This window comes from Polyodon spathula, chromosome 29, assembly GCF_017654505.1.
Source record: "Polyodon spathula isolate WHYD16114869_AA chromosome 29, ASM1765450v1, whole genome shotgun sequence".
Lineage (NCBI taxonomy): Eukaryota > Metazoa > Chordata > Actinopteri > Acipenseriformes > Polyodontidae > Polyodon > Polyodon spathula.
This window is the reverse complement of record NC_054562.1, coordinates 5,837,533-5,863,944: the sequence shown is the minus strand read 5'-3', so window position 1 is coordinate 5,863,944 and position 26,412 is coordinate 5,837,533. Positions and strand designations below refer to the sequence as shown.

Genomic DNA, 26,412 nt, shown 5'->3' with positions numbered 1-26,412 from the left:
CAAACTTTGCTTTTGTGACCAGGACAGTGATATTTCAAAATATCACTATTTCCAATGGGAAAACGGGCAAATGTGTGTCTTTTCGTTCACATAAAGTCAGAAAAAAACATATGAATCCAAATTAACATGTATTATACTGTATTTACAGTATAATCGTAAATCTCGAAAAACTACTCTCTTCTAAATCTTTTGTAGTAATTTTTGTATTTAGTATAAATACATGTTAATTTGGATTCATATGTTTTTTTCTGACTTTATGTGAACGAAAAGACACACATTTGCCCCATATCACTTAACATTTGTTACATTTACTAAAATACAAATAACACTAACGTGATTTTAAAATGACCAAATTCCCATTGGACTTTTTTATTTAATTTTTAATTTTTTTTTTTTTTTTTAAAGTTTTTTTACAAGAAAAAAATAATTAAAAAAAATTTGAAATAATGATACGTGCTGGACAACCACTATAGAGCTCGGCCTTTATTTAAAATGTGCACAGATTATTAGTTAATTAATGGTATTTAAATTAAATCATTAATTATTTGATCATTCACGAGCTTTCTTTATATATATATATATATATATATATATATATATATATATATATATATATATATAAATAATATAAAATTATACTTCTTAGATTGCTTTTTCTTTATTTATATAGTAACAAAAACAATTATAATCTCAAGCCAACTTAACGTGACTCAATTTGGGGCAAGGTGGGGGGAAAAAAACAAAAACAAAACATAATATCAAAATAACTACAGCAGCTTCAAATAAGTGCGTCTGAGAATGGAAATTAAAAAGGTGCAGTTAGACTCCACTATTCCTTTTCATTAAACTAAATAAGTTTGTTTTTTAGATACTTAATTCAACGCTGTTGCTTCTCTGAGCTTCGTCAGTGTCCGTGTTTGATCTCCAGGACAACACGTCATCTTGATTTAAAACTGAATAATCTGGTTTAAAAAAAAAAAAGGAAGGACAGTTTCAGTATTCGTCCAGGGTGTCTGCCCGCGGGATAGAAAGTCCCCTGCCCTTTAAGGCTTGGAGTTTTAGTTTATCAGCTTCCTGTTTTGCCTGCTGTTCCACCCTCTGCTCTTCCAGAATCTCCTCGATGGATACTTGCTGTAAAGGCGTGTCGCTGTCCTTCTCAAGGTCCTCAAAGCAAACAGAGAACACGTCACACAGGCAACAGGGACTGACTGCTATGATACACGAGATTCTCTAAATCAAACAACGATGCGTTTACATAACTAGAACAAAAACAAAGCATTCCAAGGGGCATTGAATGTGTCATATTAGATTGAATGGTTTATAAACACGAAATTAAAAGGATACGTGAAATCTGTATCTGTCCAATTTTCCACGCAGTTTACAAAGTCCAAACTCTCCACTGTCATGACCCGTGACATAGCACGCACATACCGTGCACATTTCTCACGCTATAGGAAGTGCGCACCTAAAACTGTATGACTATAGTTTGTAGCGAAAGCTAAACCAGGCAGCCTACGTGGCTTTCTATAATGAGCAACTTGAGTGAAGTTGGTTCGGAGGATTTCGATACCAGCATATTGACTTATCACTCAGAGATGAGGATGAAGAGGATGTGGAGCCAAAAACAGTACAAACAAAAGAGCAGGCAGCTACTTTACAGGTAAGCCAACTGCAAATGGGAAGCTGTTTGGTTTGAAATGGTAGTGCTGTGATGAAACACTATCAAAACACAGCACTGGGTACAGGCAATGCGGCAGCTAGATCCATCACAATGCCTGTGCAAAGTAGCTGTGTACACGCATGTGCGACTATCCCTCCAACACAAGGGAAGCAGAGACTGCAACAAAGGTCTGCTACGAAAATGAAAACAAAAGAAAGGACACAAGCTGAAATCGATCACACACACACACACACACACACACACACACACACACACACACACACACACACAAACGGTACAATTCACAAGTCACATTAACTTCTGTTACTATGCAGCTAACTTCTCCAAAGCACATACTATAGGGATATTCCCATATCACTGGCAACACTGTAGAACATATTTTATATTGTTGAAAATGAAAAGTACTAAAACTGTGGGTTTAATTTAGTCATTCCAACCAAGTTAGGAATATTCTATGCAGTGCGCTACTTTTATGCGGTGTGAAAGGCTGGGACAGCCAGATTATTATTTTTTTTCCCTCCCTGAACAGTGAAAAACAAGCAGTCAAATGAGCACGGATCAGCATTTACAAGAATGCTTGATGTAGATTAAATTATGTACAAATACAGAATGAAAAAAAATGCAAGAGAACATTTAAAGTCGAGCTTTCAAATTATAGTTGGAATCTGCAGTGCATGAATACAGCACTCCTCTTACTCTCCTATCCCCACCCCACTCTCTGCCATTATCCATACACAAAGAATAATTTATCAGTTTAATCCTGAGGTCTGTACTAAAGTTGTGTGTCGGCTGATCCCAAACTTTGTTCCCTGTATTTTTTCGTTGCAACTGGCATTAAGAGAGTAGAGTTGGGGATGATCCACAGACAATACCAAACTAGCTAGTACAGAACTAAGGACACATTCTCAAGTCTGTTGCAACCGACTAGTCTAGAGGATGTTTTTATTTAAAAAAAAAAAGTAAAAACACTTACTATTTCTCCAAGTAAAACAACATTTTCTCCCCTTACAATAAATATTCCTCGAGGGATGTCTCCGTACTTTTTGCCTACATGGATTCGCTCCACCGTCTGATGCAAGACTAAATTAGCTGTAAATGAAAAACAAAATCAGAATTAAAAATAGTTTGGTAATTAAGCTCGATCACAGTTACACAATCAGAGTAGCCAGTGTACTGCTACACAGTCTCTTTCAGACATCCTGGAACGCTTCATTCTCCTCTGTGTTACAAACCCGCTATAGTCTGTTCACAACTCATCACAACCCACCCAGACCCAGGTAATTAATCTTTCAACCCAGCCTTCTCATCTTTCACACCTCCCCCCATCATAACTCCTCTTAGTTCGGCCTGGGTGTCCTTGGCTCACCCCACACCAGCGACCCCTGTAGTCTGACTGGGCGCCTGCGGGCTTGCCTGTAAGCTGCCTGGATTTACACTGTCCTCCGACACTGTAGCTCCGAGGTGGCTGCAGGGCGAGTCTGCAACGTGTAAAGAAGAGGTCGGCTGACGGCACACCCTTCGGAGGACAGCGTGTGTTCGTCTTCGCCGCTCCCGAGTCAGCGCAGGGGCGGTAGCGGTGAGCCGAGCTTAAAACTAATAATTCGATATTCTAAATTGGGAGACAATAAAAAATAATTGGCGACTACAAAACTAAAAAAAAAAAGCACATCATGAAAGACCACATATGTAGATAAAAACTGCTAGAATAAAAGTCGCTACATTAAAAATGTGAAATTAAGGGTTTTGGGTAATCTCTGCAAGAAATGACCGTGTCCAGTGTGAAACACAATGCGAAATAAACAAGCAATCAAAGTAGCACTATAGCATTAAAATGTTCAATACAAAAAACGGTGCCCGAGTTACAAGCTGTTGCCGCGTCTAAAAAAAAACAAAATATGGATTGTATCGTAATAGATATAGCATTATCCTTTCGCATTATCTACATCCGATGAGGCTCGAGGTGTTGACCGCTAATATATATATATATATATATATATATATATATATATATATATATATATATATATATACACACACACGCACACACAACACACACACACACACACACACACACACACACACACACACACACACATACATACAGGCTTAAAATGAAGGATGTGAATATATTATGCTCTCAGGTATAACTCAAACCACAAGTCAATCTCACTGTGCTATACTTACATACCAAACTGATCTATGCTTCTCAAAAAGCCAATCAGCGTTCTTCCATCTCGGAGAAGCACCAGGTGTTTTTCTAAAAGAAAAAAAATAAACAAATTTAATAATACTGGGGCAGAGGGTTGTGTCACATGCAAATTAATCAAGCTTTTATTCCATGCAGTATTTTTGAGGAGAAAGTATTTTGCAAGTATAGAACAATAAAAAACCATTTACAGTCAGCACTCACATACAAGACCCTATAAAACTGACTTCAGTGACACTAAAAAGAGCATGACACATAACTGATTATTTCACTGTGGCCCGTTGCAACCCTTGTCCTTTTCAGGGAACACAAAAAAATACACAACTGAAAGGACTGTTTTAAAATAAGCAGGCTTCCATTTAGATGTACTTGTTAAAGGATGCATTAAAAAAAAAATGCACACAAGAACATAAATTTAGCATCACTAATTAGGTGTGTTTGACAGGCACGCCCCCCTATATTAAGCTGTATCTTCTGGAGTGATTTTAGTGTTTTTTGAGGAGCATGACATGTTTTCTACAAATAAAATACATTTAATACAAAACAAACGATCATTTTCATTTTCAACTGAATTTGTAACTTTTATCCTAATTTTGCTATAAAGATAAAATGAATTGATTTGTAATTCTGTGGTGACTATTTTAATCGTTTAGGCATCTGGAACCCCTTAATGGAGACATGATTCTGAAAATATCACCTACCAATTATTTTAAGTGCAAACAAAAAAGTTTTGCGCTTAATGCACTCCTAATGAACGGACGATTGAAACCAACAATGCTATGAATACATGTCAACAGACCATTTATTTACAAAAAACCCTTATTTACACAACCTTATTTACTTACTATCGATGTCCTCAATGAGGCTAGCTGTCCCCGGCATGTAATTCATTCTGCAAAGGGGAGGGAAAGTATTTCTTCTGTTTATTTATGTATTTAAACTGTTTCAGGTCACACGCCATTCAAACTGTGCATCACTTTCTCAAAGGGAAGTGCTGCCTTCAGCACACAACGACACTTCCTCTTCAGTTTAACCCACTCGTGTTATCACTGCTAAACAACCCTTTATGGGCGCAAACATACCGAAGATTTGGTTTAGTTAGACAGTGTATTATTAAATCAAACGCAGCAGTCACGCTAGTAGATGTAAAATAAACGCCCTGATTGCGTTATGTGATGGAGCACAATCTATTGCACACACACACCTGGGGCCGGTTTTTCAAAACTTAATCTGGATCAAGCGATCCAGATTTTGTAATCCTAGAGTTTGTGATCGAGATTCCTTTAAAAAACAAAACGAATTTCGTAAGCATAACTGTTTGTAATGTGGACACAAGTACTCCGGCAATGACATTTTCTGAAAAAGTTTTGAAAAACCGGCCCCTAAAGATTTAGGGCATGGTGAATTAAACATTCACTTGTTTTGTTGTAGCCTTTCATACATCTTGGGGAGATGTTTTGAATATCGCCTTGTCCGGTTTGAATGCTCCCCATGAGAAGTGACACCCGGTCGTGGGGGGGCTGCACCCTTGCCTTTCACCAATAGGCTTCCCTCCAAACCCGAGTCGCGGCCAATTTGCAAACAGCAAAAGCCTTTTGGTTAAAATAAGAGTTAGCCCCGTTGACACATGCGTAGTGCCATCCGGTGAAAACTGAACACAAGGAAAACCGAGCTTCCAAACTTAAAGCGACAGTACCACATTTTTTCATATTTGTCCTTGTTTTTTTTTTTTTTTTTTTTACGAGTACAGTTCCTAGATTGCAACTCTAGTACAGTAACATAGAATAATATCTGCAGGTCATGTCAGGTCTACGGAATCAGGGCTCAAAGCCATACGACGGTGTTGTGACCGACAGAGGTATTGGAAATGGTGGAGATCCTGCTTGGGCAGTGCACCACCATGCTAAAGGTAACTGGCCTCATTGCAACAACTCGGAAACTATGAACTGGCCTGCCCATGGAGTAACACAGGTGAGATACACGTCTAAAGCTGTGTTTGTTTTGTAAAACATGCGTGTGACTTATTTTTTTTTTTTAAAAGTTAAAGTTAAACTGGCAACAGCAGTCCAGGAGACCGGAAAGTACAGATCCGATATCACCAAACGGAGACATTAAGGGTTTACATTGAGTAAATGTGTGTGGCATTGCAAAGCGCGGTTCTCTTGTCCACGCTTCTGTTAATGTAAATGAACAAGTCTTGATGCTTATGTGTGTATACTGTTTTGGTGGTGGGCTTGCTGCTGTTGCTAACCTATGTTAAAAAAAAAAAAAATGGACAACATTTAAACAGCCCTTAAATTAACATTGCAACATTGTGTTTCGTAATTTGTCAGGTCGCAAATATTAACGCTGAAGGAAACTGACAGTAATTCTGCTGTTTTAATATATATAAACTAGGAACACATCATATCCGCGGTGTAAAAAAAAAAAAAAAAAATTAGTTTTTGTAAGTGCTGAAATCTTTTCAAAGTACAACCCAGTCACGTGATGTGAACGTGATTATTGTACTACTGTACATGAAACTAATACACTACAACAATCAAAGGTATGTGGTAAGAGCAATAACTGAAAATTGCACGTTTAAGAGTTATCTAACGATACTGTAATACCTGTATAATCTTCCTGTTTATTAATTTGATGTATTTATTTAAATGTAGCGCCTGTGAAAGGGACAGCGACATGGTTCCAAAGCAAGGGCATCTCGCTGACCTCTCCTGGGCCCTTCAGCCCTGGGCCTTGCTCAAGCAGAGACCAGATTGTACCGTTGTATTTCATATTTACACAATAAATGTTTCTTTGGGGGATCAGTGCAGAGCCAGGTCTCAGACCTACAGTCAGACATGTTGGTCTTTTGCAGGAGCCAGTACCATACCCAGGATATCCTTCCAGTTACTGGTACCCACAAGCACCACCAGCCGGTCCTTATTCGGGCACCTATTCACCAGGATCTGACGCAAACGGGCAACCGCCATATAATCAACAGGTACTGACTGGGATAGGCTTCTACAGTTACAAGTATCTATCTGTAAAACTTGCAAAAGTGCCATAAGAAGTAATACATCAAGAAACGTTTTGAAGACATTGGGAAAAACTTTTAGACATAATGTTTGTCATTTAATTTTATGAGATGCTTCAGAATTATAACCCCCAGCCAGGGTTGAAATCGCCTGCGAAGGGGATTAATGCAGGGCTGTAACGATACACTAATGTCACACTATGATACGTGTCACGATATGCATGTCACAATAGGATGTCACGATAACACTGCGTCGTGATCCTGATTGGCTGCTTGTATGATGCGTAATTAGATCAAATGATCATTTAATAACTATGTTGTTAAACAACAAAATTGCACCCCTAATAGTAATAAATGAAAAAAATAATTGCCTAGATGTCAAGTTTATATATGATTTCATCAATACTGTTATTGCTCCTTGTGATACTATATTGTTCCAAGCAGGCTAACTTACCAGCATCATTGGCAAATAGGAAATATATGATAATTCTGTTTGAAGTGAGCAAGGACATTGTTTTTGATGGTTTGTTTGTTTGTTTGTTTGTTTGCTTACACATTTTCTCCTCTCTTTCACAGGGAGTGGCAGGTTACCCTAATGGGGCCTACAACCCCACACAGTATCCTGGGTCTCTCCACCCTACAAACCCTTTCTACTGCCAGGCCCAGCAGCCAACCCAGCCACCCTACCCTTCTCAGGTTCGCTGTGAGACTGGGCCCCACCCTGTGGCTCCTGGAGTGGGAGGACAGCTAGAGCGCAACCCGTCATATCCTGTCCCGGAAAGCCAAACGGTATGTCGTTGTGACCTTGGTGACAAGGCCAGGCCTGGCTAATGTTGGATAGGAGACCTCCAATGAACCACCAGGTTCTGCAGAGTATGGAGTGGTGGTCATTCCTAATTTTTTATACATATTTAAGAGGCAGAACAGTTAGAAGATGAGATCCCCTGGCACCTTTTGTGAAAACCCTGGTGTGTCCCGGCCATATCAGTAATACACCAATTCCTATTTCCTTCTATTACTACCTGGCATCTGATGTGTGTTGCCTGCTGGCTGTCTGTCAGGGATTGGGAAGCCATTGCAGACTGTGCTCATAGGAGCTGTTTTAATAAAAGTGTCTTTCCTTAGTGTAAAGGGGAAGTTATTGCTTTTAGTGGCAGCCTCTGAACAAGTTTAGTTAATATGCACGTGGGTAGAGTTTGTAGAGCACAGCCAATTCATTGCTGGGGTTATAGACCCAGGAAAAAGGTCAAGGCATGGCCATGAATCATTGAACAGAATTGTATACCAGTAGTCCAGATCCAGCAGCATAGTACACTTTAGTCAGTAGGTGGCGATGTGATATTGAATGCTAACTGATGTAAAGCAGATATTCAGAAAACCTTTCTAGTTTCCTATGTTATTATCCACACCACATAGACTGAATTACTAGGTTGGTATAAACGGATAGTAGTATTGTAGTTACATTTTGAGTTTTGCTTTCATTTGACGCTATATTTTAAATATCTTTTAATTTTTTTTAAACAGTCTCTAGGCTACCCTTTCCACCAGTATGGCAAAAGGGGGGCCGATGTCTCCCAAAACCCTTCCTACCTGTCTCAGCCTTCGTCGTGCTCTGGGCCCCAGCTTGAGACCTGTCCCCAAGCACCTGGTTATGGGCTTCCACAGCAACAGTGGAGTGCAGGGCAGCAAAGACCAGCTGCTTCGTATGAGAACTCCTTCATGAGTTCACAGCACCAGGCCTGGCCTAGTGCGGGCCCCTCAGCACAAACTTGCGATCCAAAGGTAAGTGCTTGGTGGGTGGATAGCTCCTGTACACAGGGTTGGTTTGGGGTGAACTTAGCTTTGTTAAATTTAACAATGGGAAATGTCTTATTCTTTTCAATTCATCTAACACTGAAGGATATAAATTATGGCTACAGTTTTTATATGGTGAGCAGAAATAGTACAATATGGTAGTTCAGTCTGCTTTAGGTTTAAATGGTAGTGGTAGAGAACAGCATGTTGTAGCATGTAGCTGCCTAAATACAAGTTAATCTCAGTCCTATCAGCTGCTGTTTAAGTAGACGAGAGAGACAGGAACATGTGGCACTATGAAGTTCAAAGGAAGCCAGATTTTCTCTGAAGGCAGTTCAGCAAAAATGACTTTGGGAACAGTGCTCAGGTTGTCTGATGAATGCATACAAATAGAAACCGCAGATGTGACATTTGCAACAAGAAGTATTAAAGGTGCAATCAGCATCCGAGTTTCCTATCAAAGCAGACATGTCATAATCAGCAGTAATGGACACAATGAGAACACTTTAGTATTCAAGAGCAAATGCATGGCCTCTTCACGAAATACCACTGAAAGCAAGTATAGGAATGTTATTATTAATACAGTATGTGTAGGGTCGTTACTACAACCTGGATCAATGCAAAAAGAAACCACGTTTTTTTTCAACCGGCTCATAACTTTCTGATGGCAGTGAGGATATTTGACCCACAACAAGTGTGTAGTTTGGATCTGGAAGCCCTCCCATTATATTCTGTTCCAGGATTTGATGCTGACTGTAAATCAGAAATGGAAAAATACCTACTGTATGCAAAAGTAAATGGCAGTAGAATGACTTTGAATGAATTTTAATTAAAGCTGAAAAATTATTTCCCAATTTAGCACAAAAGGCTAAAATATATTTGTCAGTTGTAACCAATTCTGTAGGTGCTGAAAGAAGTGTTTCTTCTTACAGCCAAAACTATGTCAATCTGTGAGAGAAGGCCGGGTTAACCAACTGGCGATGCTTGAGTTTAATAGCAACATTTAATGCATGGGACATTTTCTTTCATGAAACTGTAAGTGGCACTTAATGTGCTGCTTGCAAACAACCTTGTATTGTTGTTGTTGTTGTTGTTATTATTATTATTATTATTATTATTATTATTATTATTATTATTTGTGTTATATTTGTAATATATATCTTACTGCATTGATGTTATGATTTCCGTATTTTATATAAATTGTTCCAGAAATCAGTGCTGTTTTTTTAAATATTTTGTTGACAAATTGTGTTCCTACTTTAATTATTATGCATTATTTATTTACACATTCTAAGAAATAATATTGAATGAGACATATTAGTAATAAAGGGATGCATGACTAAATAAATGTCCATAGCTGCTGTTGCCATCTAATTGAGATGATTAAAGGAATCGGGAGATTATTATTCAATAAGGTGTTTAATTAAGCAGACTACATGACCACCTTGCGGTGGGAGGAATGAAGTGCAGCCTAAGAAAACAGGTCGCGTAAAACGCAGGACCCTAAGTATTGTACTGTGAATACTTTACTATTAAACATTTTTCATTGAGGTCAATAAAAGATGTCGAGATCAACAATGGATTAATTGCTGCATCTTTTTTTTCTAACAGGACCCTCAGTATTCAGGGTACCCCCACCCAGGCCAGTATCCATCCCAAATTGGCCCTCAAACAAGACCACCAAACCCTGGTTCCGGACAGCGGGGTGAATACAGCTCCCCTCCCCAGCTCTACACCCAGGAAGGGAGGAAACCAGAACCCTACCCAGCCCAGAAATCCATGGAGGAAGAGCCACCCCCTCAGCAAGGACCCCAGGTGAGCAATAACCCTGACCTGCCTCGCATACAGCAGGTCACGGAGCGCGTCCGGCTGCTGGAGGAGGATGTGAACGAGTTTGTAGGCCACAAAACAGACAGGAGCTACCGCTGCCTGGAGGAGCTGCTGACCAAGGAGCTGCTAGAGCTGGACTCGATCGAAACCAGGGGCCAGGAGTCGATGAGGCAGGCCAGGAAGGAGGCCGTACAAAAGGTCCAAGGAATCCTGGACAGGCTGGAGAGGAAGGCCTTCTGAGGTAGATGGGCCCACCAGACTCACTGCTGTCGTGACAGTTGTTCAAGTAATTCCACTGTTTTTACAGTCCGGTTCTTCTTTCAATACCAGCCCACCAGACGGAGAGCTCAAAAACAGTGATGATTGACCTGTGTCCGAGCTGGCTGAAAGCTTTCTTGACATGCACTGTTATGAGATTTGGTCGTTACAGGATGCTTGTTAGGTTTGAATCAGGATCATTTTGATGATAAAATTTAATGAGCTTTTTTTTTTTTTTCTAAAAGGAACCTATCTGTTAATATTCTGAAACTAGCAATAACCAGGTTTCTGTAATTTCATGTATTCCTATGTGCACGTAAGTTATTTATTTGTTTTTTAAATGTTACCACCTTGCACGTTTAGCTTTGTAACATACAGTTTAGTTTTCCTTTTAGACACAAAGGGGTCTATTAAATTGATCTCAACGGTATTAAATTGATCTTGACATGGTTTAAATCACTAAAAGATGGGGACTTTGTGAAAATCAGCTTCTGTAACTGTTTTCTTATGGCATTTTTGTGTATTTGGAATTGGTAAAATTTTGTATTTAAAAACTTTGCACTTGCTTCAAATTGAGGCTGTGTTTTGTGTTTGTGTACAGTACCTGCTTCTCCTCTCACATCTGCTTGGGCGTGTCTGATCTTTAAAGCAGCTCTGCATTGAGGACAAGCCCTGGTTCTGAGCAGTGAGCTGACACACGTCATGAATGAGACGAGATCTCCTCATACTGCCAGAGTGCTCCCTGGAGATCCGCCCTCCCTCCTCCTGCTGCAGAAAGAGGCACAGCTGCAGAGTTTGGGCGTTGGCTCGGCTAAAAGAGAGAGAGGGGGGGGGGTAGAGACAGGCACCGGCATGACCAAGGGGTCTGGAGGATTACAATCCCACAGAGAGGGGGGGGTAGAGACAGGCACCGGCATGACCAAGGGGTCTGGAGGACTACAATCCCACAGAGAGAGAGGGGTAGAGACAGGCACTGGCATGACCAAGGGGTCTGGAGGACTACAATCCCACAGAGAGAGGGGTAGAGACAGGCACTGGCATGAAAAAGGGGTCTGGAGGACTACAATCCCACAGAGAGAGGGGTAGAGACAGGCACTGGCATGAAAAAGGGGTCTGGAGGACTACAATCTGAGAGAGAGAGAGAGACGTTTACTTTTCTGGGAGAATTGCTGCAGCAAGCATTCACGCTAACTGATGAAAGCACACCAATTATGAATCACTTTATTTTGCATAAGCATCTTAAGCACCTGAATTAAAAATACAGTACTGTGTCAAAATACATATCAGCATGTTCTAACTCCAGTGAGTTTAAATGGAAACAAAAGCTTTCTAACTTAAATACATGGGATGGCAGTAGACGGAGGGAAAATGAACTGAAATGAACGTGCCATCTCTGAGAGGCTGCCAGAGGTGCATTTCTTACTGGTGCCAAACAGGGTTTTTTTAAGCCCAAATAAAAGATCTTTGACAGTTTTTTCAGCTAATTTACTGTGCTTGAATAGTTGTATCTTTTTGTTCTCTCGCTGCTTGTTGTTTTGCCTGTATGTCTCTCGCTGTCTGGGTCTGTTGACGCTAAATCACTCTTTACCTCATGCATGTGTGACAGGGTGGCCGAGTGGTGATGTCAGCCCAGAAGCAGGAAGACACAGGCAGTGCAGTACCGCAGGGCAAAAAGACGCTGTGGCGCGGTTTATTTTTGACCCAACACAAAAATAAAAGATTTAACAAAAAAAAAACACTGTGCTCACAGAGCGAAATAAAAGGTTCAAACAAAAACAAAACTCGCACACAAAAACCATACTGGTCAGGCTGGGCAATAGCCTTCACTGTTCCTATATTTTACTTTTTTCTTTTAAACTCCGCGCTCGCTCCGTTCTCTCCTCCAAACACCCGCAGAGTGCAGCGAGATGCAGGGTTATAAGCAAGTGACCCTCTCCCGATTAGCAACAAAGTAATCAATTAATTCAGGAGACGGCAACCTTCTGCACGAGATTTTTAATTAATGTAGATGAATCAGTTCATCTACATTTTAAACTTCTTTTTTGTTTTTATATATGCCCTGCAGTGCACAATTAAGTCTTGTGTGTTTCTTTTCTTCTTTTAAGACAGAGGTTAAGCAGTGAACCAGTTCCCACAACCTAATAAAGCCTATTGTTTCAAAAGAGCCGCATCATTCCACGTGCCAATCCTTACATAAGCAATATCCCCAAAGAGTACAACACATATGCAAACTTGGGAATATCAAGTTACATAGAATCAGGAGCAGAGGAGCAGAAGGAGCTCAATGAATGAAGAGCACAGCGGCTCAGGTCAATGGGACTAAGGTTCCTCTCCTAGATTTAGCAGGGTTCTTTTAGCACATTTCCTGTTTACAGAAAGCGGTGATTCATTTACAATATGCGCACCTTAGAGTTGTCCATTATTGAACACTTGCATTTTGCTGGTCTGTTTCTGCAAAACACGTTTTGTCATTGTAGGCCCGCTTATTTTCACAGAAACTGCCCACAGTTACCCACTGGGAGCCGCAAAGTATTTTCCTAAGTTCCCATGCTTTATTGTACATGCCCGTGCTTTACCATGCTTCCACAAAGTTTATCTAGACTTATTTTGTTTATTATAAGTGCCAGTGTCACAAAATGACAAATTAACCATTCTCATTCTATAACACGATGTTATAGAAAATGCACACTAAAGGAGTCCAATCCAAGACTGATTATTTGATTGCAAAGAGATTTTTATTAACAGACAACAAAGTGCATCACTGCTCAGTGCTCAGTAGACATTGCAAAGCATACACGGAAATTGGTACCTTTGCTAACAGCGTCCAGTGCATTTGCAAATTTATTCACATTTATTTCACATTTTGATCTTTTGTGAATGGAGCTGACTTCACAGAACTAAATAACCTCAAACTAGAGAGCAGTTTAACCAGAATGGAGTGCAATTCTACAGCAATATTATTAAAGCTGCAGAGCAGTGGGTCAGTACCTTGATATGTCCAGCAGGTGGTGATTCAGTTCTGTTTGACTAGCTCTTTAAGTTCGAACATCACAGGAGCAGTACAATCTAAGCTTGCAGATAAATCCACGCAGGAATGTAGATTCTCCATAAAGAAGTGGAATTAGAGCCACTTCTGGGATAATGGCCCTCTTCACAGAGCTTTAATGATTTTTTTCCCCCAATATTATAACAGCAAGAGAACATTCAAAGGAGGAGGTAAAATGTCTAAGAGACAAATTGCCAAACCATAGACAAAGAGAAAAAAAATAGCAAATATATTAAATGATTACGTTTCACAATTTTTTTTATGAAGGAGGATATGGATAACTGCCTGTCCACTCCAGCGGCCTCACAGAGACCCTGTCTCTGGCAGCTGTCAGAACATGTGCATGATCAGACTGCTCAGCCCTTCTCATCAGGAATCCCCTTGTTATAAATCTTGCACGAATCACTGCTTTCTGCCCACTCAGCTTCCTTTTTACTCAAGGCCTTTATTCATTTTTCAACACATCACTTTCCCCTCCCCGAGTGTTTAGAAAATTAAACCTTCTGGGCTTCCAATCTGAACAGGGTTTTACCTGGAAAACCTAGTGAATCTAGAACCTAGCCCTTTAAGTTATGATGCCTGTTATATCATAACTTTTCAGGAAAGACAAACAAACCTATACCATGAATCACCTCAGAAAGTCAGGAGAACACTAAACAACTGAGCCCCTGATGCTTAAGTAAAAAAATCCCCGACAGGTAACCCTGGGGTTTCTGAAAGCCAAAAGCTCCACATAGCAGCCCTGCAAACATTTGCTTACATACTGAAGCCTTATCAAAAATCATTTCACACGAAAATAAAAATCAGTTAAGAAGTCTGAAGAAAGAGAATAAATACCTGCATTGGTTGTTGGCATGGCTCCATTGTTAACGTAGACATGGTTTCAAAGGTAATAGAAGTGTGCAACCCCACTTGGACCTGTGAAACAGTGTGAGGTGTGTTTCCTAACCGATGACCTTAGTCTAGCTGGGGCCTATGCTACACCACTTAGACCCTTTGCTACTTACATATCTTCGTGGATCATCGTTAAATATCCTCAGATTTTAATGAGCAATTTGTACTATAACTGCACCCCAAATAATTCTAACGCAATACAACTTGGAGAGTTATTTCAAAAGACCATTATTGGCCAAAATGTTAATCTAAGTTCCACTTTTCAAATGCATCGTCCATCAAAATCATTTGCTCATTTCTGAAGAGGGGCCTATTTAGGCATACAGACATATTTAATAAGCAAGAGATCTGAGTGGGGTACCTACCTACCTGGAAGTACAGGACAGGTAAGGCTCAGGAGGTATTATATAGTGAATGGAAGTACAGGGCAGGTAAGGCTCGGGAAGTACTACTTTAATGTCACCGCTCAGATTACTGTAAGGTTTAGTAAATCCTTTCTGTCATTGCAAACTGTCTTCTTTCCCATTCTGTGTAGAGAGAAGATGAATCTCCTTGTAACCGCGTAGCTTTTACAATGCCACAATGACACCATGACACCTTCCCAATCCCATCCCGGAATACTCTCCTGAACTCTCCTGAACTTGCTTAATAGGGAATGGAAAAGCGATTTCCACTTAAGCAGGACTTGTTCCAGCATTTCCCAACACAGGCAGGAGTGACAAGCAGTCAATCTTTTTAATTTCATAGAAGGCCAGTACAGCAGTGTACACAGCTACCTCCTAAAACTGTTAAAACTCAGGCTTGATATAAATTCACTTCCAGTGCGCAGATATAGAGAGCTTGCTGGAGTCTCACGCTCACTTTCTACCCAGAGACCTTTAGCACAGCAGATAATGTTGCTCATACTGATAAGAGGCAAGATTTTTAAACCTTGCTTAGCACGTCTTTAGAATAACGGCTGGCACTGTTTTACTAGACACAGAGACACACACAACATCGACAGAGCTTTCTGTAAAGTAGAAACTAAGGAAATGAAAAGCTAACTGCAAATGTAATATTTCCTAATTGTAAGCGATTTAAGTGATTGTAGCTAACAAAATAAGATAGTATATTGTATCTTGCACTTCCATTAGGTCTCAAATATACAGTTTGGAAAGCAAGCACTTGTACTTCCTGGGTCATTTTACATAAGCAGTGTCATCTGGTACATGTTACTGGCTAAAAGCAGGGTTGACCTGGGTGACAGACCCAAGTACACAAGCGCGTATCAATGCCTTGTTACAGACGCTTAATTAAAAGAATGTAAGCACACTAAAAGAGCAATGTTCTTGTATTGAGGGTGTGCTATAGGCTCAAGGAAATATACAGAATGTTGTTAAAAGCCAAGCACTCACCAGGAATCTGCTGTTAAGCTTATATATTTATTATTAAAACATCATTATTTAAAAACAATGAAGCACATTCATTTTTTTTTCATATGGAAGCGGCTGTTTGTTATGGCGTTGGCTCATGAACGGCCATCAAGCATTTTGTCTTGCTCAACCCGGGTACAATTCACACGACGCGGGATTGTGACCCGGATAGCCGGGTCCGGACCCAGGTAGGAGCGCCGGTGTGAAAGGGGCTTACGTTAACACTTGGATCACTTGTTTGGAAATAGAAAAGCACATCAATAGATTTATTATTTGCTGTTATGATTGCATTTGGAAAGGGTTTGACACATCCTGTTAAACATAATTTAGTTTGGTCTGTGTCGTATTGTACTAAACGTTTCACTGGAAATGCCCTGTTTTGTAAGTTAAAGTTTCATCATAACTATCTTGGTGCATTGGTAAACCACTATAATTGAATACTGTGCATGGAAGTCAGTGTAGTATGTAAGTTAGGGGAACAAACTATGGAATTCAAGCTATGTTGCAGCATACTCCATAGTCATCAAATGCATACCATACTTTACAAATTCTGTGCTGTGTGGATGTGCCCTGAAGGCAAAAGCATTAAACGTTTGGTCTGTGAAATATAGATTTACAGCCTTAGATTCTAGCCAAAATATTTGTCAATTTGATGGACTTAGTCTCTGATTGAATATAGCATCATCATTTTAGTGGTAGGTCTATATAATTGTAAATCTTGTTGCTACAGTTTACAACTTGTTTCATAATGATTTGCTAATATATTTGACAAACATTAATAAAAATGACAGCTTGTGGGATTAGTGACCCCTCAGTATGAAAATCAGAGCACTGATTGGAAATAACTGATTCCAGAGGTATTGGCTCCACTTTAAGGAAATGCAAATGCACACACACACACACACACACACACGCGCACACACACGCGCACACACACACACACACACACACACACACACACACACACACACACACACACACACACACACACGTCTCCGGGGACATTCTGAATAATACTATGCCTTTCACTCTGCCTGAGTAATTCATTTATGGAGATTCGGTTGGGAGATTCTTGTGAATTTCCTCACATTAAACAATGGCATTGCTGCTGCTGCTGCTGCTGCTGCTCTCAAGAAAAGCCAGAAAAGTTTCGCCCTGTGTGATTTGTAACTCTTCCTTGATGTTTCAGCAGAGGAGAGAATGATGTCAGTTTACTGATAACAAGAGGCCATCCAAGGGGAAAAAAATCCCTCTAGGGCAGGACATCAGCTGACGAGACGACTGCAGCATCTCTGATCGATGCATGTCTGCAGCTCTCAGAGAGGTGTGTGTGTGGTTGTGTGTGTGGGGGGAGGGCTTCTTAAAAGGGCCTTGTAAAACAAATTAAATGTAGAAAAAGCAGAGAGCATAATGGATCACTGTAGAGTGAGTTGAATGAATGTGTGACAGGGGTACCAGATTGGGCAAGGCCCTTTGGAAATGAGTGGAAGGCCCCATACAATGGCGGTCGTTCATTAGTCAGTAAAGTTTGTGACCTCTGTGAAAGCGTATTTTGGAAGCTGATTTTGAAATGATATTGATTCTCATACTATGTATGAGTCCCAGCACCTGAGTGCAACAGTAAAATTATTGTGGATTACCCACAAACTAGTGTGTGCATCCCTTCAATCTCCATAACCCTGGATAGGACCTCTAAACTAGTTCTTCACAACACCCACACATACATTATGCACATGTCCACACGTATTAGTGCATTCAGTGGTTAGACAACAGACGAGGACTACCGCAGTGCTGCATGATCCCCATGGGATGCAGAAGAGTCTGTGAGATGCTTTCATTGGTTCTTTGCTTTGAAACCACTCTTCCATTACACATCTCCAAAATGACCCTCTTAAAACACCAGTCTCGGAAGGGAAAGCATATTTGAAGTGAGCCCTCGCAATTAACCCTGAATTAAAGCCCTTTATATTTTACAGACTATATTAAGGAACCCATCAGCATACAATCAATCAGAGTGCTTCATATGCCAGGTGTTTCCTATAGATATTTAGCATAGTGTCCCACTGAGCTGGGGGGATGGGGAATTACACTGTCCAGATACATATCAACTCTCTTAAAGATCTCCTCTGAATTGACATCGGTCAGCTCTGTTCAGTGCAGACAATCCCTTTTGCCCTCCGCTGGTCTGCAAGGATGTGGGAGGGGTAAGGCTACACCCTGGGGACAGCATCTCCCCCCCCCCCCCCTCATCCCCTACAGCATTTACAACCTAATCGTAATCTCCCAGTCTGTATACCTTATTCATGTTCTTATTTGATATGTTTAAAGTTGATCTCTTTAATGGTCAAATAATAAGGAATATGGTCCTCTGTATATATTTTATATTTGAAACCTTCTGCTGTGATTACAGTTCTCCCTGTTTATTGTGTATTTCACTTACACATCAAAAGTGAAATATTGAAAACTGTGAATGAGTGAAGAGCCATTATATAGGACTTGACATGGTATTGTTAACATGGCCTAACACTGACACTGGGGTTAAAAGTAATCAGTAATCTATTACATATTGCTGATTACTGTCTTATAAAAGCAACACACTACTGATTAAATTACTTACTACTATTAATAAAACATGTATAAACAGATACAACAAACAGCATGCAGTTTTACATTTAATGCTGTTAAGTTTGAAAAAAGAAACTTCTTTTTTTGCACACATGTGCTTCTGACAGCTTCAGGTACTGTACAATTTCCAAATGAAGTAACCAAAAGTAAGCTCATGTTACTTTAAACCTTGAAAAGTAATCGTATTAACTTAAAAGTAATCTGAAATGTAATCTGATCAACTCAGACTTTTTAAAAAGTCAATGTTACAGTACATTTTAAAAAGTAATATCTGAAATGTATGCTTGACTGCTATAGAAACTGGGAAGGCTGCAAAGAAAAGCAAGAATTTGTATTTAGTTCTTAAAACATGTGGATGCTTGCAGATACCGACCAAACCAACTTGCTTCATCTTATTTATTTCCCTTGAATGCAGTGGTGTGGTGGGAAGGGGATCTCTAACATACAGGAGAAAGACAGATGTTTAAATGCATTCATATTTAATTTAACTCAAGGTTATTGGCCAACAAGAAAGATGGATCAATTAAAGCTAATTTGTGTGATTTATACAGCATATGCCTCACTTGTAAAAGCTTACCACTGTAAATTTGTACAGAATTGTTTGCAGTTTTCCCATGGTTATGTGTCACCATACCTCTCTGGGCTTCCTAGTGCTTACCCATGCTTACCATGCTTTCACTATGCTTTATTACACATTGTTATGCATTTACATATATACTGTATATATGTATGTTGCTTTGCCACAAGGGTACACTAATAAGACTTGTGGAGGCTGCAGTGGCAAATGTATTCTCTAGTGTCTCAATAGCTGGAGCTTTGCAGGGCTGTGGATCTGAAGGATCTCGCAGTCCTCTGTGTTGTGGTTCTGTGCCAGTAAAGCGCGACCTCCACAGTGCAGACAGGCAGAGAGAATATGCAGAGCTCAGCTACTGATGCATTGCAGATAAACTGCAGATACCAGCCGTCCACTCCCTTTGGATGAGAACCCCCGTGCTAAACTGACATCACCCTCCCCCACCCCATGCGCCTCGGTGTCTGCTCCTTATTAAACTCACTCTGTTCTCTTTATCACAGAGCCCTGGGTGGGGTCAGCCTTTTATTAACTCCTTAAACTCCAACCATTTTAACGTACAGTTCATCAATCAGGTATCCAGGGCAGTTTTTAAATGTTATGAGAACACAAGACAAACTTAGTAGATATGGAAGGTCACACTCCACTGGAAATCCACGGCAGTGCAGAATATATCGGCTTTCACTGACGTTTTATTGTTCAGCATACTTGCTGGACATTTTTCAGTAAAATGATTATGATTTTAATTTCCTATTTATACTTAGTAAACTAGATACCCACATTTATTGTTAGGGATGGTTATACAGCAAGTACACAAATAGAGAATATGTCACAACCCAACTAAAAATATTTGATTTATTTTACAAGTTAGCCATGTTAATTTTTGCTATGACAGGTCCAACAGAGGATACACTAAAGTCCAACTTCAGGATAACTGTTTAGTGAAGTTGGGTCTGTCACACAGTAAGCACAAATATGACGGTTCTTGAAATGTATTCTCATATATATGCTTGTGGCAGGATAGCGTCCTGGCCCAAGATGTTAATGGCAAGAATTACAGACTCATAGACAGAAGCTGCAGTGAAGTGCTGGTGTGCACTTTATCAAACAAAAAATGATGATTCCGATTCTCCGCCCCCTTTTATGGTGTCACGCATGACCCCTTGGAAAACGAGTGCAACCGCCTCTCCAATCTGCCGCCGCCACGTCGTTTCCCTTCCGGGTCAATGCTTTACTGCAATGGAGTCTCGCCGCCTTCCAGACTGACCGACTTCCCAACCCTGGGAAAGAACTGTCAGACCAGCCCGTCCAAAGAATTCTCTTCTTGCTGCTTAGCGCCCTCACAGGTCGGGAGGGAGATTTACAACCAAGAATCATTGTATAGCTATGAGAGGCAGAGGTAATATAATGTATAGCACAGAGAGGCATGATAAAGCACATTAAAAAACGCGGTAACCCTTGGTAAACTAAGGTAAGGGTTTAATAATACATTTCTGCACATCCTGCTTCATAAATGCTCTTTTGATTTGACAACAGGGATCAATCAAGTCCGAGCTCATCCCCCTCCCACCTCTGAATATTAAAAAGTGCCTTTTGTCTGGAAATTGTATTTCCCAGCTTAGAGTATCATTTCATTTCTGAAGACTGAAATAATTTCTTTGGCTCTGCCGCCAGAGGACAGGAGCCCTTTGATAGCTCCCCTGGGGCTCGACTCAGCATTCCGGCCGCAGTTCAATACCTTGCAAGACTTGCATTACCAAATGCATCGACCAGCTTTCCAGTTACCGATATGCTCTCTGTATCTGTAGATATAATATATTAAATATATAATGCAGTGTGTTCTGTCTCATATATGGAGAAGTAAACACATTAGCAGTTAGAGGGCACTTCATGGTGCGTATATAAACTTTGTGATGGCATTAGAGTTAGGAAATGCAGTGATAATAAAGGCTTACTCATCAATTGGAAAAGTACTCAAACTTTCCACGCATGGTTATCCATTTTTTAACAGTTTAGCAATGATTAATTATTTGGCCTATAATTCTGTTACAGGGCTGGACAAAATGAGTTTTAAGTGTTAGCCTGCTGCATTTACAAAAAACACATGACTTTACCTGAGCTGAGGACCCTGCATTTCACATGACTTTACCTGAGCTAAGGACCCTGCATTTCACATGACTTTACCTGAGCTGAGGACCCTGCATTTCACATGACTTTACCTGAGCTGAGGACCCTGCATTTCACATGACTTTACCTGAGCTGAGGACCCTGCATTTCACATGACTTTACCTGAGCTGAGGACCCTGCATTTCACATGACTTTACCTGAGCTGAGGACCCCTGCATTTCACATGACTTTACCTGAGCTGAGGACCCTGCATTTCACATGACTTTACCTGAGCTGAGGACCCCTGCATTTCACATGACTTTACCTGAGCTAAGGACCCTGCATTTCACATGACTTTACCTGAGCTGAGGACCCTGCATTTCACATGACTTTACCTGAGCTGAGGACCCTGCATTTCACATGACTTTACCTGAGCTAAGGACCCTGCATTTCACATGACTTTACCTGAGCTGAGGACCCCTGCATTTCACATGACTTTACCTGATCTGAGGACCCCTGCAATTCACATGACTTTACCTGATCTGAGGACCCCTGCAATTCCTGCATTGCAGCATTATATTTTTGTCCCGATTGTTTTGATATTTTGGATCACGAACGGGACAGTGCTCAGAAAATAGCATTTTTCATAATAACTACATATTGTCATGATTTGCTAATGTTGCAGTTTCTTCAAAAGGCCTTGGGCAAATATGAACTCTACTTCAAAAGTTGTATGCATTTTTTTTTAACATGGCAAAAACCAGCAACATTTTGTACGAGTGCACTGACTCTATAGAATTTTTTTTTGCCTAACTATATACCACAATGCTTTGCACACAGTGAGATGGAAGTCTCCATTGAAAATCAGCAGAGTTGAGTATCTTGTTAAATAGAATATCTTTTGAAATGCCCTTCTAAATATTATTGGCAGAAGCAGGCTGGATTTTCATTGATTAAAATATTAATGTGTGCTTCAATTGGCAAAAAATGTTGCAGTGTTTTCGGCACAGTGCGAGATTTTGACAGTTGGAAGTTTGTCTGGTTGATTGGAAATTTGCAGGTCTGTACAGCCTTTTGTATTAATTCATTGACAAATTAATTATTAGATGAATTAACAAATACATTTATGAATTACTGTATGAATTGACAAATTTATGGACGAATTGCTGGACAAATTAATCAGTTCACAAATTGACAAACGAATTGACAAACAAATTGACCAATTCACGAACTGGCAAACAAAATAACAAACAAATCGACAAATTAATGGCTGGATAGTTTTGACACAAATGGCGCTCCGTAGCACTTGAAAAAGCTGAATTTTCCTAATTAAAGTAAAAATAAAACAATTCAAAAAGATGTTAAGAATTTTCAATATAATGATACAGGTATCAATCAGTGATATGATTCCTGGTGCCTATTATGGAAAGAAAATAGATTTTAAAGATTCAAAATCACAACCTTAATGATGCAACGGTACAGTTTTAGGTTGGTGCCACTACAGAAACGCAGCATTCTTAATGCACAGAAAATACTGAAAGCAAAAAGGCCCAATCATCTGTATTTTACCAATGTATTGTCATGTTAAGTAGGTACCCATGTGCTGTTCAAACGCTATCTTCTACTCACATTTTGCTTGTTTGACTGTTATTGTTGGGTTACTGTTTTAATGTAATTTTCTCCTCTTTTCTTTGCTCAATCACAAGACCATCTTTTCCAATCTGCCTGGCTGTCAGTGACAGAACTGTCTTTCTATCTGTCTGTCTATTGATTACCTATGTATCGGCCTGTCTGTCCGTCTCTCTATTGATTACCTATCTATCAACCTGTCCATCTGTTTATACCTTCCAGGAGAACGCTGAGCTAAATATTTCCACATCTTGTCAGCCCGAGGCTATTCTGTAGTGAAAACAACACAAAATACAACTTTACCATAAATAATTATGAACATTAATTTTCACGGGGACTGTAGCAATTTATTTTCATGGCAATTATTACAAGTGAAAATATTTACGTACAGTATATGGAGAGCCGCATAACACCAGGAGCGCCACTTCTGTACCTGTATGTGTGCGTCTGTCCATCCTTTCCCTGGTTTTTGGTGTGTGTGTGTGTGTGTGTGTGTGTGTGTGTGTGTGTGTGTGTGTGTATCATGTGCAACTGTAAATGTGCTAACTGCAGTGTAAACTTGACACAATGTATTTGCTCTGTTTCCTTAATTGAAATAAGTCACTACTATCGGCAAACCTGAAAAAAAGATAACGGGTTGGTTGCCTGAGAATGTACGAGCTTAACTAGTTTGAAACATTATAACGAATTGAAGTGCTTGACTGAATGGCCTGAGAAAAGATTTAGACCAATGTCAACATTATCCCATTTAAGAGCAGCTACATTCTCGCATGTATGCATGCAGGGACAGGAATTAACCCCATCCCTGCCAACCGCCACCACAACACATGCAAACATTCACACTTTATTTACAGACAGGGCTCTTGCTCTTCCACAGGGCCCTACGAAACCTACAATTCAGTCCTAAACCTCAATTTTTTGGGATTTTTTGGATTTAAAAATGTAGTCATTGACAGCAATGAGGCGCACAGCAGTTCTCAAGTTTAAAGCTCTTTTATTGCTATTTTCTCTTGTATTAAACGTAAGGGATCGGCAAAAGCGATCAGCCAAAAAGGCAGGAAATCAGCTGGCCGTTAAACACATGTATTAAACAAATGAAAACTTTTTAACAAATAATCAAAAAATATAGCTAGTTTAGGCAGAAACCGACTGGAGCTCTGTTGCAAAGCGGCTTGTAGCGCACAGGCGTAGAAGCGATTCATCCCAATAGTCTATAATATGCACATGAAGAGGTTAGGTACCAGAAAACAGCAATAAAACAAATTTGCTGGGAAAACCCTGAGAAAAGTTCCCTGTTCTAAATGTAAAGCAAGTGTAATGAAGCACAGTGAAAGCAGGGTAAAGCACAGGTAAGCATTGTAAAGCACAGTGAAAGCAGGGTAAAGCACAGGTAAGCATTGGAAAGCACATTGAAAGCAGGGTAAAGCACAGGTAAGCATTGTAAAGCACATTGAAAGCAGGGTAAAGCACAGGTAAGCATTGTAAAGCACAGGTAAGCATTGGAAAGCACATTGAAAGCAGGGTAAAGCACAGGTAAGCATTGGAAAGCACAGTGAAAGCAGGGTAAATAACAGAGATATACTTTAAAGCATATTTTAAAATCATTTCTGGATTTGCTTTGAGAAAGGGGAACAGTGCAGGAACAGTGCTTTCCAATGATCATTAATCCTTCAAAAGCTTATTTCAAATTTAGGAAAAAAAATAAGGATAAAAGATATAATTGCTTACTCAGAAAAAACAGCAACTAGCAATGAAAACACAGTGGAATTAGAAAAAATAATATACATCCAGAACTGATGTGGTATCTTGATATGCAAGGGATGTTCACTATGGCATGGTTTTGCTACCAACAGCTCATCCCATTATAGCTACTCTTGCACTAGAATCGAACTGTTATCACAGTACTACTGCTGCATTGCCATTGAGGATATGAGGTTCCAAACTAGTCGCAAATATCCACACATTATGTCAGTAGAATCAGAATTATAGCCTTGCATTGCACATTGTCGAGATGCTGCAGACAAGGGCTGTGGAGGAATGTGTTGTGTGGTTGCTCAAAGATTTATTGATTTAATTGATGCTTTCATTTCAGAAGGACCTTATTGATTTTTTTTTTCTCCCTGCGTTTGGGCTCTCTCAGAGGCCAGCTAGGCACTTAAACCATTCCTGCTCGCTGTGACAGCACAGGCAGGTAAAATACTGGACTTCAGAAAGGCTGGCATGCAGCACGGAGAGACAAGCTGATTGATGGTACCATTCCTCTTCTCATTGACCCTCTTGAATATTGTAGCATATTCACAGCAAGTCCCGTTCCTACTCCATTTCCGATCAAGGGATCCCATAAAATCACAAATAAAATATTTATACAGGACAGGTTTTTGATGTACCTACCATATCACAATGGTATGCACACTGGTAAGTGATCTTAGGAGAACATGGTCCTGCAGACTGAAGTGATCCCTCACTAAGAGAAAGGGTGCTCCCTCCAGTTCAGGGCAGGCTTGAGGTATGGAGACTGAAACGCTCCCTCCCTCATCCCCCTAAGAGAGGGCTGTTCCCTCCAGTCCAGGCCAGGCCTGAGGCATGGAGACTGAACTGCTCCCTCACCCCTTAAGAGAATTGGTCCAGATTGAGTCCTACATTGCCATTGGTTATGATATCTCTGCTTTGTGGATAAGTAAGAATATTCTCAATCTACATATTTGACGTCTTTTACATTGCTAAAAATGCATCATAACATATTGCAACACCCCGTGTAAAGGGAAAGCACAGTGATGTTGTCACAAAGACAGCCGGAGTGGGGGGTGTAAGACCAGAAACAGGAACCAGGAAATAAACAACAGAGAGGTGGAGTTTGGTGGAGCTGAACGAATGGTCTCGCTCAGCATTTAATGAATGAACAGACAGTCAGAAAATGAATGGTTGTAACAAACAAAAACACAGGACACGGCAGAGATTAGATGGCCATTGAAATAGAGATGCTAATAATCACTTTTACTGATTTTTAAACACAAAAAATGAAGTTGACTGCTATGAACAGCAAGCTACTGGAACTCCTTAGTAAGCCCCAGCCTCTACATGACTGAATCCAGTTCCAGCCAGATACATCCACCTGTCTTGCAGGTGAAATAACTTTACTTAACAAGTAGGGGAATCAATCAACCCCCAGCTAGTTGGACCACGCCAGCTCTCTAACTTCCAATACAAAATAAGAAACCACCACCAAAGCACAAACTACAGTATTTACATATTTATCATGTGCAGGGTCTTCAGCCTGTCACAGTTACTACAACAGACAAGTTAATGAAGGCAGTGGATTGTTTCTTACTAGTTGTCTTCCTAAA

General features: G+C 40.1%; 2 protein-coding genes across 2 annotated transcripts; one reads left to right on the top strand and one right to left on the bottom strand.

Moving 5' to 3' along the window:
• Nucleotides 1-665: 665 nt before the first annotated feature.
• LOC121302510 (U6 snRNA-associated Sm-like protein LSm1) lies at nt 666-5,406 on the bottom strand. The gene is made up of 5 exons (XM_041232524.1): nt 5,329-5,406; nt 4,733-4,779; nt 3,870-3,938; nt 2,655-2,770; nt 666-1,164 (listed from the first exon to the last, which is right to left on the bottom strand). The coding sequence occupies exons 2-5, from the start codon at nt 4,776-4,778 to the stop codon at nt 994-996; spliced, it is 402 nt and encodes a 133-aa protein (XP_041088458.1). The 5' UTR covers nt 4,779; nt 5,329-5,406; the 3' UTR covers nt 666-993.
• Nucleotides 5,407-5,568: 162 nt separating this feature from the next.
• Nucleotides 5,569-11,343, top strand: bag4 (BCL2 associated athanogene 4). Its single transcript, XM_041232523.1, has 5 exons — nt 5,569-5,858; nt 6,745-6,870; nt 7,480-7,692; nt 8,428-8,685; nt 10,309-11,343. Exons 1-5 carry the CDS (start codon nt 5,688-5,690, stop codon nt 10,765-10,767), a joined length of 1,227 nt encoding a protein of 408 aa, XP_041088457.1. The 5' UTR covers nt 5,569-5,687; the 3' UTR covers nt 10,768-11,343.
• The last annotated feature ends 15,069 nt before the right edge of the window (nt 11,344-26,412 follow it).

What these genes read in the sequence shown, in the direction of transcription:
- LOC121302510 (XM_041232524.1), bottom strand. Translation starts at nt 4,778, where the DNA reads ATGAATTACATGCCGGGGACAGCTAGCCTCATTGAGGACATCGATA. An exon ending in GAGAAGCATAGATCAGTTTG is followed by an intron (nt 2,771 to 3,869) that starts GTATGTAAGTAT and finishes TTTCATTTACAG; the next exon opens with CTAATTTAGTCTTGCATCAG. An exon ending in TTGTTTTACTTGGAGAAATA is followed by an intron (nt 1,165 to 2,654) that starts GTAAGTGTTTTT and finishes GTTTGCTTTGAG; the next exon opens with GACCTTGAGAAGGACAGCGA.
- bag4 (XM_041232523.1), top strand. Translation starts at nt 5,688, where the DNA reads ATGTCAGGTCTACGGAATCAGGGCTCAAAGCCATACGACGGTGTTGTG. An exon ending in AACCGCCATATAATCAACAG is followed by an intron (nt 6,871 to 7,479) that starts GTACTGACTGGG and finishes TCTCTTTCACAG; the next exon opens with GGAGTGGCAGGTTACCCTAA. An exon ending in CTGTCCCGGAAAGCCAAACG is followed by an intron (nt 7,693 to 8,427) that starts GTATGTCGTTGT and finishes TTTTTTAAACAG; the next exon opens with TCTCTAGGCTACCCTTTCCA.